Source organism: Ovis aries, chromosome 4 (genome assembly GCF_016772045.2).
Source record: "Ovis aries strain OAR_USU_Benz2616 breed Rambouillet chromosome 4, ARS-UI_Ramb_v3.0, whole genome shotgun sequence".
NCBI lineage: Eukaryota > Metazoa > Chordata > Mammalia > Artiodactyla > Bovidae > Ovis > Ovis aries.
The window spans coordinates 12108156-12127362 of record NC_056057.1 but is presented as its reverse complement, the minus strand read 5'-3'; the positions used below and the strand labels follow the sequence as shown (position 1 = coordinate 12127362).

Genomic DNA, 19207 nt, shown 5'->3' with positions numbered 1-19207 from the left:
GAATAGCCAAAGCAATCTTGAGAAAGAAAAATGGAACTGGATGAATCAACCTTCCTGATTTCAGACTATACCACAAAGCTATAGTCATCAAGACGGTATGGTACTGGAACAAAAACAGAAATACAGACGGAACAAGGTAGGAAGCCCACATATAAACCTATGCATCTTTGGGAACCCTATCTTTGACAAAAGACACAAGAATATACAATGGAGAAGACAGCTTCTTCAATAAGTGATGGGAAAATTGGTGATGGGAAAACTGGACAGCTACACGTAAAAGAATGAAATTAGAACACCTCCTAACATCTACAAAAATAGTCCCTAAATGGATATGCCTGTTCTCTATATTCCCTCACTCTCTACCTTTTCATCTACCAATTATGTCTCCATTACCTTGGAAGACTCATCTCTGCAGACAAGGGCAGGTGCAATATACATGTTTATCACTCCTTGCCATCTCATTCACATGTAACATACGTGGCACCCCATGAGCACAGAATGCCAATGGACCCACAACGTGTGAAAGTTCAGCAAAACTCACTTTAAAGTGAGTACAAGTGTGTTAGGTCCATGACTGAATAAGTGTGGGCCCTGACCACCCTAAAGAGCACATGAACCAGATCTTCTTTTGCAGAAAGGAGAAAGTAACCATTGGGATTTTTCAGTCATCAGCTCAATAAAAACCAGCTTTGCCTGTCTGACATTATATTCTTAGTACCTTACATTATTTTATTTTTTCTCCCTTTTACATTTTATTATTATATCTCCCTATCAAGTAGGGGCAGGGGGCCTTCCCTGGTAGCTCAGTTGGTAAAGAATCTGCCTGCAATGCAAGAAAACCCTGGTTCAATTCCTGAGTCAAAAAGTTATCCTGGCGAATGGATAGGTTACCCACTCCAGTGTTCTTGGGCTTCCCTGGTGGCGCAGATGGTAAAAAATTTGCCTGCAATGAGGGAGATGGGTTGGATTCCTGTGTTGGGAAGATCCCCTGGAGGAGGGCATGGCAACCCACTCCAGTATTCTTGCCTGGAGAATCCCATGGACAGAGGAGTCTGACAGGCTTTGGTCCATGGGGTTGCAAAGAGCTGGACACAACTGAGAGACTAAACATAGCACAGTACCCTGTAGGGGAGCAGTTTTTAAGAGGATAAGTACTTTTGTAATTTAAACAGTCTGCTTTGGTAAACTTAACGCTCAGTTTAAAAAATTACATTAGTATGAGAAAGCTTTCTAAGTAAGATGATTTTTCTGACGTTTTGATTATAGAACACATGTACTTCTTACAAAAGAAGGAACTGTCACAGATTGTAAGATAAAATGCCATCATTTCTCCTATTGAAAATTCAGTTTTATTTGGAATAACTATTTCTGATAAAATCTTCATTTAATTCTTGTGTTTTTAGAGGATGGTTATATAATTTTATGAAGACTGTTTTCCTCTCAAAACATTATTGGATTAAGCTTACTTCCCAGGTTAATAAATTTATTAAAAATTGGCTTTTTTTGACAGGTAGACAGTTTAAATCCATATATTTAAAATGGATAACCAACAAGGACCTACTGTATATCACTGGGAATTCTGCTCAACATGTGGCAGGCTGAATGCGAGGGGAGCTTGGGGGAGAACAGACACAAGTATATGTATGGCTGAGTCACTTTGCTGTGGGCCTCAACTATCACAACACTGTTAATTAGCTGTATTTCAATATAAAATCAAGTTTCAAAAAATGGTTTTGTGTGTGTATTTAAAAAACAACCTTAGGGCAGAGACTCACTCTGCCACTACTATAGTCAATGTTCCTATTGAGAAACTATAAGGGAACACATGGAACAACAGACTGGTTCCAAATAGGAAAAGGAGTACGTCAAGGCTGTATATTGTCACCCTGCTTATTTAATTTATACGCAGAGTACATCATGAGAAACGCTGGGCTGGAAGAAGCACGAGCTGGAATCAAGATTGCCAGTAGAAATATCAATAACCCCAGATATGCAGATGATACCACCCTTATGGCAGAAAGTGAAGAAGAACTAAAGAGCCTCTTGATGAAAGTGAAAGAGGAGAGTGAAAAAGTCGGCTTAAAGCTCAACATTCAGAAACTAAGATCATGGCATCCAGTCCCATCACTTCATGGCAAATAGATGGGACACAGTGGAAACAGTGGCTGACTTTAATTTTTGGGTTCCAAAATCACTGCAGATGGTGACTGCAGCCATGAAATTAAAAGACGCTTGAGTCTTCCCTGGTGGCTCAGATGGTAAAGCATCTGCCTGCAATGCGGGAGACCTGGGTTCGATCCCTGGGTTGAGAAGATCTCCTGGAGAAGAAAACAGCAACCCACTCCAGTACTCTTGCCTGGAAAATCCCTCAGACAGAGGAGCCTGGTAGGCCACAGTCCATGGGGTCGGAAAGAGCCAGACACGACTGAGTGACTTCACTTTCACTACTCCTTGGAAGGAAAGTTATGACCCACCTAGACAGCATATTTACAAGCAGAGACATTACTTTGTCAGCAAAGGTCTGTCTAGTCAAGGCTATGGTTTTTCCTGTGGTCATGTATGGACGTGAGAGTTGGACTGTGAAGAAAGCTGAGCGCCAAAGAATTGATGCTTTTGAACTGTGGTGTTGGAGAAGACTCTTGAGAGTCCCTTGGACTGCAAGGAGATCCAACCAGTCCATCCTAAAGGAGATCAGTCCTGGGTGTTCACTGGAAGGACTGATGTTGAAGCTGAAACTCCAATACTTTGGCCACCTGATGGGAAGAGCTGACTCATTTACAAAGACCCTGATGCTGGGAAAGATTGAGGGCAGGTGGAGAAGGGAACAACAGAGGATGAGATGGTTGGATGGCATCACCGACTCAATGGACATGGGTTTGGGTGGACTCCGGGAGCTGGTGATGGACAGGGAGGCCTGGCGGCCTGCGGTTCATGAGGTCACAAAGAGTCCGGCATGACTGAGCAACTGAACTGAACTGACTGAAGTGATCAGAGATTTCCTTCTCAGAACTCCCTAGTACAGAGATTATCTCACTGTCATACAGCAGCAACGATAAAACTGCAAGGATCCAATGGCCTTTGTTCATCTACTGTGTATCAGATTCTTTTTTTTAAATTTCTCATTCAATCCTCACCATAATCCTGTGAGGTTCCAGTACTACTCCACCTCCACCAACAAGCTTATAAACTCTTTAAATTGGCGCCTTACCATGTGTAAATAGTATTTTGGTATCCTTTGTGTAAGTTTAAAAGATCTAAGTAGGGGGAAGTTTAGGGGTCCTTCAGTCCCTTAACTAATGGCTGTGATTCTTTCCAGAAATGCAACCAGCTCAGTAAAGGAAATGAAGCCTCCACTGCCCCTGAGGAGACCCAGTTACTTTGATCGACTAATTCAGTGGAGCAGGATCCTAGTAGTAGGGGCTTGGTTTTACTCTACACCACTGGGTGACCCGGGCACCAACTGGCTACCCCTCTTCCGTCCCTTCAGTGGGTCTCAGATTACTTATGTGTGAGACCAGAAACTTGGATAAAGTTTTCTTTGACTTTACCTGAACTAACTCGTGGTGACAGGCAGTGAGAGGCGGAATCAGGAAAGAGAAGTTAACCATCCTCTCATGGTCTGGGAAGGACAGATGTACTGATTTAAATTCGGAGTCCGCAGCTGAGAGGAAGAGCCAGTCCAGGAGCGGAGATCCAGCGTCCCAGGTCCAGAGTCTGGGTCCCAGGTCCTGAGAGGCAGCTGAAGCAGCAAGCGCCCCTTTGCCGGAAGCCCCGCCTACTTCTTCACCCGGGTTCACCCCAAGTCTCGGCCTCACGCTCGGCCTCGGCGGCGAACTATATTTCCCAGAATGCCATTCAAGCCGCTTCGCAGGGCGCCAGTAAGCGCCTTGGGTGACGCCATCAGCCGGCGCGGTGTTTAGACTTTACTGATGTCGTGGCGCATTGGAGGAAGAAGTTGCTGTTTCGCCGGGCCCTGGTCCTGAGGACGCGATCCAGGTGGTCCCTGGCCTCTTCCTACCCACCCCTCTGCCCGCCTTTCCCCCCGCTCCTCTGGCAGGATGAGGCGTGCAGGCCTGGGTAAGAAGAGGCTGAGATTCGAAGTTCTGGGACCCTGGAACTGGCGGTGCTGGGCGCAGGGGCGCGGGGGTGGAAATCGGACTGGCCTCTTGTCTCTGGAATCTGAAGCAGAGAGCAGGGTGTATGGAGGAGTCTTTGGAAATGGTGTCAAGTGGAAACACCACCGTTTGTTCCAGATCCTAGTGGGTTCCTTAAGTTTGGTTCTGTCTCAAGTTATGGATGGTAGGTTTAGATGGAATAGTGGAGAATTAGGGGTGAGGTATGTACAGGTACCAACGCAGTGAGGAGTTTTTTTGTAGTGTTACTGTCTGAGCGCGGTTGTGGAAATTGCCGAGTTTCCATAGTTGCTGAAGTCTGTCTTCGCTTCTCTCTGCTGGACCTAATGTTAGTTTCTTCAGAAGTGAAGTTTGAAGAGTGTTGCATGCAAAGCACACTGATAATAATCGTATTCGCCTGGTAACAGTGAGTTTCACAGGTAAACACAGGTGTCATTTTTGTTAAAGGCCGTGATGTGGATCTTCGGAGTCAAAGGCCATTTTACCCAGAACATTTCTTATCTGACCCTTGTTCCCCTGGTAAGACGGTAGAATGCAGTAATACCTGGTGACTTAGCATTTGTTCTTGACTTTTGGCCTAGGAAGTAGTTCACCAAGCAGCAGAACAAATTAGGCACAAGAATTTACAGTGGGCTGTTACAGCACAAAGCCATTAAAACAGCATTTTCTGGTTCTGGAACTATTAAGAGATGACACCTGCCATATTAATATACAGTATATCTAAATATATGACATACTTGAAAAAGGATAATGTTTGTTACCTTTTTCAATTCTTATAATTCGATGGAAAAAGAGTGTTTCCAAAGTGTCAGGTATTTAAAGTTAGTGAAAGTTGCCAGTAACTCTAGGCATGTACATTGATTAGTAAATTGTAGTATGAGAAAAAGCTCTTGAAAAATGTAGTTTTTGTGAATACTTGGCTCATAAAAGGACAATTGGCTGGGTAAATTGTAGAGAAAAAAAATAACTCAGTTTGAACAAGGTTAGTTTTATATGCCTAAATGAGTTTCCTTTTTATCATTAATGACAGCAAACATTTATTGTGTAGTTGAGTAAGCTCTAGGTATACAGTCCTTTGTGGCTTCCCTGTGGCTTAGTGGTAGAGAATCCACCTGCCAATCCTGGAGGTGCGCACGAGATGCAGGTTCAATCCCTGGGTCAGGAAGATGCCCTGAAGAAAGAACCCACTCCAGTACTCTTGCCTGGAGAATCCCATGGACAGAGGAGCCTGGCAGGCTACAGTCCATGGGGTTACAAGTAGTCAGTCAGGACTGAGCACCCACAGGCAGTCCTGTGTAGCTCTGTTCATGCTCCCCAAGCTTCTAATCTAGTTGAGGAGTAGAAATATGTACAAAAATAAATTATGGTACAAGGTGGTAGCTATACAACCAAATACCAAATAAGTTCTGTAGGCCGTGAATGTCCCAGGGATTTCACAGAGAGCGCTTGGTAATTTGTGTGGACATAGAAGCCTCAGCTGCAGCTTAATAGCAAAGTGTAGGAGAGTTTGTTTCCAGTTGGAAGTGTGACCCTCTCCTCGTTCCAAACAGTTGTAGGACAGAATCTAGAATTATGAATGATGTGTTTAAGGGATTATGGTTAAACCAGTTTGGTTGAAGTAGGAGGCATAGGACCAGAACCAACCACGTTGTGGAGACCTTTGAGTACCAGGTCAAAGAATTTGGATCTCATCAGTAGGTCTTTGGGCCTTTTTGAAAGTTTTGTGCAGCAATATGCTGTGAAATTGCAGAGAGAGGAACTTGAGAGATGGTGGTTCTGAGCCCTGACTGTACACTAGAATCACCTAGAGAGCTTTTAAGGCTTGAATACCTGGACCCCAGCCCAGACCAACTAAGTCAGAATCTCTAGGATAGAGTGTTTTTGTTTTTTTCTTTTTAAAGTTTGTTTCTAAACTCCTCTGTAGTTGAGAGGAGGAAAAGTGATTCCTTAGGTGTCTGTTGTTGTAAATTACATTGGTGTGATGTGACATGATGTGACAAGAGCTTTTTTTCTTTTTTAAGTATCAGTGTGTATTGGGGTCCTGAATCCGATAAACATTCATGTAGAGAAGCCCCCGCACTTCCTCGGCATGCTTGGTGCCTCAGCTGGGCCTAACTCTTTGTGACCCCAAGACCTATAGCCCGCCAGGCTCCTCTGTCCAGGGAGTTTTCCAGGCAAGGATACTGGACTGGGTTGCCATTCCCCTCTCCGGGCCCACAGTTCACATGACTGTCTAAGTGACTTGGTTCATTTATGATAGACACTGTGCAGAAGTAGCGTTTGTTTATGGACACAGTCTGAGGATTATCTTTGACACCCATTAGCTTTCCTACAAATTTTCATGCCAGTAAGTCACACAAAAGAAGTGGCTAAACTTGGAATAACAACTCCTAACTTTTGATCTTTTTTTTTTTAAATACTGGGGATGGATGATGGTGTGAGGGAAGATTAACTCTTGAATAGGAGAAGGTGCTTTGAAAGCTTTCTGGACAATAAATAAAACGGGAATTTCACTTTTAATAAATGGAACAGTACAGAACTCTAAAAATAAAAATAAGATATACAAAAATAATAATGAAGGGAATAGAAACAAATAGCCACTAATTTAGAACTGAATTCCTTGGGGAAGTTGTCAAGTGGTTAATTCAACCAGTCAGTAATGACTTACTGGGTGAACATTATTTATGTAGCATATTAATCGTGTAAAATATGAAGATATTTTTATTTCCTTTAAGGATTTTGGTCTTTATTAAAGTAGAATTTGTATAGCATATCATTGATGAATAGGGTGAGAATGCATTTTTTAAATGATTCTTTTAATTGTGGAGTAGAGGCGAATAATATGTCTAGTCACTTGTCCTTACATTGTACAATGGCACACTTACAGAACTTTGTAGATGATGGATCAGCAATTGAGGGAAATTTGAGGAAGGCAACTCTTTCTCCTCAGTAATATACTTGTTTAACATCTTGTTGTGGTTTTTGTGGTGGTGGAGATTGTGTGTCTCCTGCTTGAAGTACTTGTTAGATACAGGGATACAGAAAAAGGCTGAGACGCTGTTTTTGTCCTCAAAGAAGCTTATGACCACGTTGACAAAGGCAGACACGTTCAAAGCTGAATAACTGAATTCAGATTCTGTTAGTTACTTAGTTCATTTACAAGTATTTACTGGCTGTGCCTTACTATGTATATGTTTTGGGGGGATCTATAGCCATGAGCAGAACAAACTTAGTTTCTGCCCTTGGAGTGCAGTCCAGAGGATGATATTAGTGTTATGTATAGTCAGAGCTATAGGAATTCAAAAGAGGGTTTTGCTTTTTAGAGAAAGTGAGAGTTTTACTATGCCTGGAAAGAGCTTCCTGTTCACTTTCCAACACTTGCTTCAGTCACCAGTGTTGCCTGCTACTTTCTGCCCTTCCATCTTACTGTCAGCACCACTTCATTCACTCTGAGCAGACAGAGGCCTCTAGTCTCTGTATTATAGTGCCAGGCTTCCATTGCCAGTCTAGTCCCCAGAATCCATATATATCACCTACTCTTTTGACAAGGAATCTCAACATCTTGGGGCTCTGTTCTTCAGCAGCCCCAACACTGCACTCCAACTCTTGTTTCAGTCCAACCCTCCAGGTTCTCATGGGCTGATATAGGCTGATCAGTGTTTCTGCAGAAAAATCACACATCCAGGTGAAAAATCACACTACAGTATAATTGCCTCAGCCACAATTGCTTTATCCCTGTAGTAATCCTGTACAACCCCGGTTATTTTCTTCCATTATTCTCTACAGTTTTTTTCCCCCAAAGATCACCATTCTTCAGAGACAGGCTTTTCTTTTATTTCACTGAGAAAATTGTCAACAGTTTTTTGTTTTTTGTTTTTTGTTTTTTCTTTTAAATGCAGTTAGGTAATACCCTCAACAATGCTTTCCTTTCTCAGTCCTCCAACGTGTTAGTATATGCATTCACTGTTCAAGGCTCACTCCACCTGTTGGAGTGCCTGATGAATATCAAGTTATATTGGGCAGTGCCTGGGACTGTTGTCCTGTATCCCAATGCTCTTCCCTAGAAGAAGAGCTCTGAAAAGTATTGATAGTTCCCTAGAAAGAACAAGGGATCTGATGCATGATAGTTTCTCAAGTATTGTTGAAGAATGAATGAGTCTCCCTCTTAAATCTCAGTTAATATTCTCCATAAGTTATTCTCGCTCTCTTCTGTTTAAAAGAGATGCCCATAAAGGACCTTCCCTCTGCCATACTCCATCCTGTTGTATTATCCCATCTCTGCCTTTCCCTTCACAGCCAAGCTTCTTCCATAGGTAGTTGATGTTCCTATTTTTAGGTGTGTGTGTGTGTGTGCGCGTTTAATGGTATAGTTCTAGAGAGCAGGAAGTACGTTCAGAATACCCTTATATATCATTGTCTATTTCAGATTCTTGTGGGCAATCAGTAAGCAGTCAACAAATGCATATTGAGCTGAATTCAGTATCCTTTGCTTAAGAGAGGTTATTAGAGTTGTTCTGAACCCTATTTGGTTATTAATTTTTAAAGTTCGGAGTGTGAGTATTACAGACATACCTGGTCTGTCTGTCAGCGCCCTCCAGGGGTCTTTTTCAGTTCTTTCTAGTCAGGGTTTCAGAAGGGACTTGTTTTTGCTACAACTCTGCTCGGGACTGATCCTTGCAGGTGAAGGAGTACCCCCTGGCAACTATGGGAACTATGGCTATCCTAACAGTGGGTATAGTGCCTGTGAAGAGGAGAACGAGAGACTCACGGAAAGTCTGAGAAACAAAGTAACTGCTATAAAATCTGTAAGTATATAACATACACTTTTTAGTTTGTACATTTATATACATATATGTTTTTTTTTCATGGGAGGAAGGGATAGGGCGTTTGGGACAGACATGTACACACTGCTGTATTTAAAATGGATAACCAACACGTACCTACTGCATAGCACAGGGAACTCTGCTCAATGTTATGTGGCAGCCTGGATGAGAGGGTTGTTTGGAGGAGAATGGATACATGTGTATCCTTTGAGTCCCTTTGCAGTTCACCTGCAACTATCACAACATTGTTAATTGGCTGTACTCCAGTACAAAATTAAAAAGTTTAAAAATGTATGCTTTTATTGGCATAGGGGATTTAGTCCCACAAAACTATATAGTTCAGAGGTATGAGCTTTCCCCCTAGATTTAACAATTCAGGGATAATAAAGCAACTAGATAGCCCAAATCACCTAAGTTCAGTTCAGTTCAGTCACTCAGTCTTGTCCGACTCTTTGTGATGCCATGGACTGTAGCACGGAGGCCTCCCTGTCCGTCACCAACTTGTGGAGTTCACCTAAACTCATGTCCATTGAGTCGGTGATGCCATCCAACCATCTCATCCTCTGTTGTCCCCTTCTCCTCCCACCCTTAATCTTTCCCAGCATCAGGGTCTTTGCAAATGAGTCAGCTCTTCACGTCAGGTGGTGAAAGTATTGAATTTTCAGCTTCAACATCAGTCCTCCAATGAACACGCAGGACTGATCTCCTTTAGGATGGACTGGTTGGATCTCCTTGCATTCCAAGGGACTCTCAAGAGTCTTCTCCAACACCACAGTTCAAAAGCATAAATTCTTCGGCCCTCAGCTTTCTTTACAGTCCAACTCTCATATCCATACCTGACTACTGGAAAAACCATAGCCTTGACTAGTCAGACCTTTGTTGACAAAGTGAAGTCTCTGCTTTTTAATATGCTGTCTAGGTTGGTCATAACTTTCCTTCCAGGGAGTAAGTGTCTTTTAATTTCATGGCTGCAATCACCATCTGCAGTGATTTTAGAGCCCAAAAATTAAAATCAGCCACTGTTTCCCCATCTATTTGCCGTGGGGTGATGGGACCGGATGCCATGATCTTCGTTTTCTGAATGTTGAGCTTTAAGCCAACTTCTTCACTCTCCTCTTTCACTTTCAAGAGGCTTTTTAGTTCTTGCTCATTTTCTGCCATAAGGGTGGTGTCATCCGAATATCTGAGGTTACTGATATTTCTCCCAGCAATCTTGATTCCAGCTTGTGCTTCTTCCAACTCAGTGTTTCTCATGATGTACTCTGCATATAAGTTAAATAAGCAGGGTGACAGTATACAGCCTTGAGGTACTCCTTTTCCTATTTGGAACCAGTCTGTTGTTCCATGTCCACTTCTAACTGTTGCTTCTTGATCTGGATACAGATTTCACAGGAGAAAGGCTAGGTGGTCTGGTATTCCCATCTCTTTCAAAATTTTCCAGAGTTTATTGTGATGCACACAGTCAAAGGCTTTGGCATAGTCAATAAAGCAGAAATAGATGTTTTCTGGAACTCTCTTGCTTTTTCGATTATCTAGCAGATGTTGGCATTTTGATCCCTGGTTCCTCTGCCTTTTCTAAATCCTGCTTGAACATCTGGAAGTTCACGGTTCACGTATTGCTGAAGCCTGGCTTGGAGAATTTTGAGGATTACTTTGCTAGTGTGTGAAATGAGTGCAATTGTGTGGTAGTTTGAGCATTCTTTGGCATTGCCTTTCTTTGGGATTGGAATGAAAACTGACCTTTTCCAGTCCTGTGGCCACTGCTGAGTTTTCCAAATTTGCTGGCATATTGAGTGCAGCACTTTCACAGCATCATCTTTTAGGATTTGAAATAGCTTAACTTGAGTTCCATCACCTCCACTAACTTTGTTTGTAGTGATGCTTCCTAAGGCCCACTTGACTTCACATTCCAGGATGTCTGGCTCTAGGTGAGTGATCACAGCATCATGATTATCTGGGTCATGAAGATCTTTTCTGAACAGTTCTTCTGTGTATTCTTACCACCTCTTCTTAACATCTTCTGCTTCTGTTAGGTCCAAACCATTTCTGTCCTTTATAGAGCCCATCTTTACATGCAAAGTTCCCTTGGTATCTCTAACTTTTTAAAAGAGATCTCTAGTCTTTCCCGGTCTAATGTTTTCCTCTATTTCTTTGCATTGATCACTGAAGAAGGCTTTGTTATCTCTCCTTGCTATTCTCTGGAACTCTGCATTCAGATGCTTATATCTTTCCTTTTCTCCTTTGCTTTTCACTTCTCTTCTTTTCACAGCTATTTATAAGAACTCCTCAGATAGCCATTTTGCTTTTTTGCATTTCTTTTTCTTGGAGATGGTCTTAATTCCTGTCTCCTGAACAGTGTCATGAACCTCCGTCCATAGTTCTTCAGGCACTCTATCAGATGTAGTCCCTTAAATCTATTTCTCACTTCCACTGTATATTCGTAAGGGATTTGATTTAGGTCATACCTGAATGGTCTAGTGGTTTTCCCTACTTTCTTAAATTTAAGTCTGAATTTGACAATAAGCAGTTCATGATCTGAGCCACAGTCAGCTCCTGGTCTTGTTTTTGTTGACTGTATAGAGCTTCTCCATCTTTGGCTGCAAAGAACATAATCAATCTGATTTCACTGTTGACCATCTGGTGATGTCCATGTGTAGAGCCTTCTCTTGTGTTGTTGGAAGAGGGTGTTTGCTATGACCAGTGCGTTCTCTTGGCAAAACTCCATTAGCCTTTGCCCTGCTTCATTCTGTACTCCAAGGCCAAATTTGCCGGTTACTCCAGGTATTTCTTGACCTCCTACTTTTGCATTCCAGTCCCCTATAATGAAAAGGACATCTTTTTTGGTTGTGAGTTCTAAAATGCCTTGTAGGTCTTCATAGAACTGTTCTGCTTCAGCTTCTTCAGCATTACTGGTCGGGGCATAGACTTGGATTACTGTGATATTGAATGGTTTGCCTTCGAAACAAACAGATCATTGTGTTGTTTTTGTGATTGCATCCAAGTACTGTACTTTCTTTAATACAACGGTCATTTATTCCAGGGAAAGAAATTTCCATGAGAAAAGCTTTGTTTAATAAGGAGCCTAAATTATCAATATTGGTATTAAAACTCAAATAAGTCTTAATTTCATCCAAATGTTGTATTTTTAAATTATTAACATTATATGATATTGCTTAGTTCAATAATCAATTCCTATTGATTTATTAAGACCTTGAAAATAATACTCATTTCAGAATGTAACAGTCTCCAGGCTGAATACAATTCTACTTTCCAAAAACTAATGAACTATCAGTTAAGTTTTAGTAATGTGACTCAAAATTTACACAGGTTAGAAAATGTCAAAATTTATGGTATATATTTTTTTTGGGGGGGAGGGGGGCTCATAGTTTATGTATTTATTTGTTTTACTTTACAATATTGTATTGGTTTTGATATATATATTTTAAACTTCAGCTTTTTTTGGTGGTTAAATCTTAAATACTGCTTGTAGTGTTTTACAATGCCACAGTACAGTTACAGTGTAGTAATCTCAGAGCCTTCCACCTTCCACCGCCAAGCAGCTCATCTTCTGACTTTCCGTCTTCTAGTCTCCAAAGCTACGAATCTCAGTCTTCTGTGTGTCTGCCTTTGAACCTCCTGTCAGTCACCAAGTCCTATGTTCCTTCTCTCTGCTGTTCCTATTTTGACCTTCCTGGTTCTAGTACTATGCCCCGGTTTTCTTCAGTGGACTATTGGGAAAGCCTTTTAACCTATCTGTTTCCCATTTTTCGTATGTTTCGGTCTGAGCTACACCCAGTAGTCATCACAGTCACCTTTTTGGTTTTTAGAGTATTTTGAAAAGTGCATTCTACACTCCCAGAAGTCTTCAGTGGCCTCCCATGATGTGAGAAATGAAGTTCGCACTCTGTAGCTTGATGAGACAGGTTCTGCAGAGATTGCCCCAGCCTTTTAGACCTCACCTCCTGTGCTTCAGAACATGTGCGTGCGGCCGCCAGCCAGATTTGCACGTCCCTCGTGCCCTGTGCGCACGGTCGCCCTCCCACTCCTGCGTCTTTGCTCATGCAGTCCCCGTGCCTGGGGCATCCTCTCCCTCCCGACCCTGGCTGAAGTCTTGCCCATCTGAAAGGCTCCATCTCTTCTTTTCACCTTCTCTCCTCCAGGCTTCACCTGATCACCACATAAACCTAACGTTTTCCTTGTGAACATAAGATCATTTGTACCACTTCTGTAGCACTTATTGTGTAACGATCTGCATTGGAATTGTTTGTATGTAAAAGAAATTTATCAGAATACAGCGTTTTCTGTTGTAGTTTTACATTCTACATAGCACCTAACGTATTTCCTTATAGTGTATTGAGTTAATATGTATTAAATAAAGGAATTACCAAAAGATAGTTTTGATTATGCATTAAAATAAACATGTGTGGTACACTTACAGAGCATTCATTGGAAGCTTATGTTGCCAAAACTTAATTGATAGCTCATTAGTCTTTGGAAAACAGAATTGTATTTCAGCCTAGAGACTGTTTTCAAGGTCTTATTAAATCAAAAGGAGTCAATCTATGAACTAAGCAATATTGCATAATGTTAATAACTTAGAAAATACAACATTTTGGAGGAAATTAAGAATTAAATGATTTTTTTAAAATTCCAATATTGATCACTTAGGCTCCTTGTTAGAAGAAAGCCTTTTTCTCATGCATATTTCTTTCCCTGGCATGAAGGACAGTTGTAAAAGTAGTTAGGAGATTTGGGCTGGCTAGTTTCATAGTTGCTCTATTATTTCTGAATTATTAAATTTTGGGGAAAAGCTTATATTCTGATCTATAGAATCCTAGAATGGTTTTGTGTTAATATTACCCCAGATACTTACAAAATAAGCTGAGGACAATATTTGCAGTGGTTTACCATGATTTTTTAGTAGTTTCCAATGTTTAGTAGTAGTGTATTTATTCAGCTATTTTAGAAGTGAAGTCTTTGATGAATTTGTCATATGAAGTATTAGATAGTTTTTGATTTGAATAGCAGCTGTAGTCACATATGCTAACTTCATTCAGACTCAGCTTCTTCTCTGCGTAGCTTCATAATGTGGGTAACACTAACTTGTAAATTTTTTCCAATTTGTTATCAAATTTTAAAGAAACAACACCTTTAGAATCTAAAGAAATAATTAATTTAGGCGTATAGTCAAAGTAACGTCACATTCATTAGGAAAATATTACTTATATCTGAACTTGATAATATGGGAACTTAGATAACATTTTTAAAATGTAAATGAAGAAATATACAAACAAATGCTATTGTGTGAATGATGAGAACAAAGAATTCAAGGATAAGAGGACAGGAAAGAAACACGTACCTAAATTAAAAGATGGAGTTGAATATTAAGTTTAAATCAAAATGAAGAGCAGGGAGACCATGTCTATAGGTGAGAAGGAATAGAGATTCTAAATTAGTTTTCTTTTTAATTATGAAACTAAGGTAACTTTATAGGAGACTTGGAAAACACAGAATGAAATAATATTTCCACTATATATTACAATTAATTTTTTAAGTAGATTAAGATTTTTAGTTGAATTTTCAATATCAAACTCTCAAAAATGAATGGACAGAAAAGTAGAATGATATAGTAGACTTGAAAACACTGTGAGCCTATTCAATATAATTAAGATTTATACAGTTTCACACAACATCAGGATATAAATTCTATCAAGTTCCCATAGACTGTACACTAGGAGACACTGAAGCATATCCAGAGACATAAGACCAAGTGCAAAAATTTGATGGCCTCAAGGTATTGAAATCATACAGTGTCTGTTCTCTTACCACTGTGGAATTATGTTAGAGATCAGTATCAAAAGATACTTGAAAATAACACACATATTTTCAAGTGCAATGTGACATTTCCCAAGAGAGATCTTTGACTTGGCCAATTGAAAGCCTCAACAAAATTAAAAGATTGAAAAAACAGGGTGATTGCAGAGAAGAAAGCATTTAAATGTGAAGTTAATATCAAACTGAGAACTTAATATCAAAGATACTTTAAAAACCCCATATATACTATGTTGTTAAAAAAAAGGAAATTAACATATGATACAGTATTATTAACTAAAGTACAGCTTTTATCCAAATTTCACAAAATTTTATGCTAGTGTTCATTATTTGTTTTCATCCCTTATTCAAGATTCCATATTGAATTTAGTTGTATTGATCAGCTTCAGCTGCATGCAACAAATTTTGATAAATTCTCTTTTATTCTGCTACAAATATTTTCTAATTTTCTTTGTCATGGCTTCTTAGATATACCCATCATTTAAAAGTGGACATTTAATCTCTAAATTAGTTTTTATTAATTTCAGTGGGAAAAATAACCAAAGAATAAAGTATGTTTTATATTTTTAAGAATGCAGTTTTATTTGAGAAAACATGTATGCTTAGAATGGCATTGTTGTTTTTACTTTATAACCCTTAAAAACATTTAGGCAAGTAATGATGTTTATGCTTTTTTCTTTGTAGCTTTCCATTGAAATAGGGCATGAAGTTAAACATCAAAATAAATTATTAGCTGAAATGGTAAGTGGTTATGATTTTAACTTTAAGGAACTTGATTGGATATTCTCAGATTTGGCTTAGACTAACTCTGAGAGTTGTTTTTGCCCTATTTTTACATTTTTCGTCTTGCCTAACCCATATGAGTAGGAGGAGGAGGTAGGAGTGAGTGTATATTTTATCTTGTATTTAGAACACTGTTAAAGACTCAGGACAGATGAGTCAGTTTCAAGCTGTCTTTAAGATCTCAGCAGATATAGACTGCCAAGTAAATGCTTTATAACCAGTCAACCAAATGTCTTTCACCTAATGTAAACCTGTCTTCTGCTTGATCTCCTAAGATCACTGTGAACAAGTCAATAAGACTGAATATAGTAACATCCCCAGGCTTTTTCTCTCTAAACAAGCTCAGTGAGGTATACCTTTTCTTGCTAGAGACTCTTCATTCCTCACTGTTTATTTTGGACGTCAAACTCCTCTAGACCTCCCCTAGTTTCTTCAAATGCTTTTAAAATTGTGCTATTTAAGAATGAATTTTGCACTTAAAGTTTTCTAGTGAAGGTTGTACATTAGAATCACTTGAGGAACTTTGAAAATATCCATGCCTGGTTCTCACTTGAAATGTGCTGATTCAGAATTTTAGGGAGCGGGGTGTCGCTCGGTATATGTATTTTGAAAAAATTTTACATCCCAGGTGATTTTGTTGCATAGCCCTAGGGAAGAGCTACAAATGTAAAGTGCTTAAGCTGCCTGGAACCTGAACTGTACAAGGCTGTCATTATGTCAGGACCTTACCTCTCCGGTTATTGAGATTTCTAAAAAAGTGCAGTCTTCCCAAAGCATACGCAGCTCTCTCACCGGCAGGACTTCTCTAGCTGTGTTTTAGTGTGGCCGTTTTCCCCGTCCATATTTGAAGTCTTTACCACAGTTTACTACTGCTGCATGAGAGACTCTTAACTTTTAATAGATTCCGCTGACCTTCAAAGTCAGCTTCCTAAACAAAAGGATCTTCAAAGTAAAGGTACATTTAACTGCTAACTATATTCAGTGGATCAACTGCTGTGCTGGGAAGCAACTAACCATTTAACCTTGGAGAGTGATACCTCCAACAAAATGAGGGGGAAACCTGTGTGATGGTCAATGGACCTCTTACTTTTATTGTTAATGTTTTTTAATCCACATAATTGGAATAAGACCTAAATACTTCGGGATTTTGAATTACTCTGGAGCTGAAAGAATGTTTATTGGGTAATGAAAGAGCTTATTTATTGAGAAAATTATTTTGCATGGAGTAATCAGGTTGATTATCCAAGTTATACGCAGGCTCCAGAAAATGTCATTAAAAGTGTATTCTAATGACTATATATTAAATTAGTCAAATATGCATATGTAGAATGTTAGAATCCAACTATTATGTTTCCCTTTTTTCCTCACAGGATTCCCAGTTTGATTCTACAACTGGATTTCTAGGTAAAACTATGGGAAAACTGAAGATTTTATCCAGAGGAAGCCAAACGAAGTTGCTGTGCTATATGATGCTATTCTCATTCTTTGTCTTTTTTGTCATTTACTGGATTATTAAACTGAGGTGATGCAAGTCAGTGTGAGTTTGGAATTTGTTCCAACTTAACAGCTTGGAGTACCACATCAGTAAAAAAAAAAATCAGCATCAAAACATTCCTAAATTTCAGCTACTGTGGCTCTTCCCATCAGAGAGTACTGAATCCTGTTTTATAAATCACACCAGATAATACAGTGCTCTTTGGATACTGTTTCTTAATGATTCACTTTTTGCCCCAATTTTCAGGGGCATTGAGATGTTCTGAGGGTCGCTCTGGCCCTAACAATTTTTTCCTGTTTTTGCTGTGAGATTAAAGAGCAGTTATAAAATTCTGTTGTGACCATAAATGTAGGTTTCCGTTCCACATAAATAACTTTGTGGGAGAGTAGCAATGCCTAAAGAGCCTGGTGCTGTGCTCTTGAGGTGGTGAGCAAGTCTCTGATGGATGGGAAATGTGTCTTCCTGAATTGTCATCGCCCCAATGTTGTACTCTTCTTTCCTCCTCTATTTCGTTTAAATTGTAGGCTGATTTTTTTTTAACCTACAGTTTTCCTAATAATTTTTGATGATATGACTCTTCTTCCCCTCCTCTACCCAAGGACCTCAGTCTTTACTAAAACTTGTTATTTTGGCATATTTCTAGTAGGATCCAAAACAAATGTGTACCAGTATAGTTGTCATTTTATATTAACTTTATATATATATAACATTGACTTGGCTTATAATAGTTTTATGATTTTAGCCACTTAGATAGGCCATTTGGTTATCATTTATGACAGAATAATGTGAAGCTAAAGTAATTGCTAAGCTCTGAATGGAAATAAAATGTTCAGGAAAAGTAATTGCCTCTGCTTTATTATGTGCTCAAAATAAATACTCAGGCATTGAACTTGGGGTTAAGGGTGCTGTTGTTTTATTCCAGTGTATTTGTTTATAGGAAACAAAATGCAAAAATGGACTGCTAAGTAGATGTCAAAATGTTGTGAAATTGTCTGTATTGCTACTGTTTTGGAATTTGCTCATTTATGGGCTTCAAAAATAAAATTTTTAATAAAACCTATTAATTGACTTTGTTGCTTCTTTGTTCAAGTCTTTTTTTTTTTTTTTTTTCCATAAACCAAGAAGTGGTTCTGAAAACTCACGACAAATTCAGGAAAGCTTAAGGTATTGTTTCACTACTTGGTTCAAAAAAATGAGATAAATCATGACAAAAATTTCAAAAATCTGTTTAATTCTTTCTTCCTTTTGCTTGGGGACCCCTAGGAAAAAGTACTGCCAGAAATAAAATTTTGGGAAAACATCAAATATGGGAAAGTTCTAATATTTTTATAATCTTTTACAAACTCATTGCTAAATCTGAAAAGGAGTTTATTGCTGTTGGTGTCTGGGAGGTTGAGTGTAATAACTGAATAAGCAAAATATTCATGTTATTAGTTTCATTCAGGCATGAGACTTGTAGGTGTTTGTCTGGTGGGTGGCACACTGTAAACCCTGTGTTTAAATAATAAGCTTCAGAAAAAATCTCAAGTCTCTAGATTTTTTCTGAAAAATACCTAGTTATTTCACTAGCAGTTGGTCCAAATGGTAGAAATTTTAATTTACCTGCCCCATCCCCTATGGATACCAGGCATGAAAGTGAAGTCACTCAGTCATGTCTGACTCTTTGCAACCCCACGGACTGTAGCCTGGCAGGCTCCTCCATCCATGGGATTTTCCAGGCAGGAGTACTGGAGTGGCTTGCCATTTTCTTCTCTAGGGGCTCTTCCCTGACTCAGGGATCAAACCCATGTCTCCTGCATTGCAGGCAGACTCTACTGTCGGAGCCACCAGCGAATCCCCTATACCAGGCATAGGTTTCCACAATGAGGAAAGAGAGAATTATACATAATACTGATAGACTTTAAATTAACATGCAAATTAATTCTTGGATACTACTTAAGCAGAGAAGAGTTGTTAAATCTCAAATAGGCAACATTTTAAGCATCAGAATTCTGGAGCAGAAAACTATAGCACCTGCACCCATAAAAACCATCTATTTCCACCAACCTTGTTTCCCTTATTTTTCAGTGCTCTTAAATTTCTCATTTTATGTCTTGAGTTTGCATCTTTGTAGAAAACGTGGGGAAAGTGCTTGATAATTT

General features: G+C 39.5%; 1 protein-coding gene across 1 annotated transcript; it reads left to right on the top strand.

The window, feature by feature from the left end:
• Window positions 1–3925: 3925 nt before the first annotated feature.
• BET1 (Bet1 golgi vesicular membrane trafficking protein) lies at window positions 3926–18126 on the top strand. The gene is made up of 4 exons (XM_004007725.4): window positions 3926–4077; window positions 8814–8938; window positions 15473–15529; window positions 16942–18126. Exons 1-4 carry the CDS (start codon window positions 4059–4061, stop codon window positions 17095–17097), a joined length of 357 nt encoding a protein of 118 aa, XP_004007774.1. The 5' UTR covers window positions 3926–4058; the 3' UTR covers window positions 17098–18126.
• Window positions 18127–19207: the final 1081 nt, after the last annotated feature.

Excerpts from the sequence above, each read along its gene's own strand:
- BET1 (XM_004007725.4), top strand. Across the intron at positions 8,939-15,472 it reads AAGTAACTGCTATAAAATCT|CTTTCCATTGAAATAGGGCA; the intron begins GTAAGTATATAA and ends TTTTCTTTGTAG. Across the intron at positions 15,530-16,941 it reads ATAAATTATTAGCTGAAATG|GATTCCCAGTTTGATTCTAC; the intron begins GTAAGTGGTTAT and ends TTTTCCTCACAG.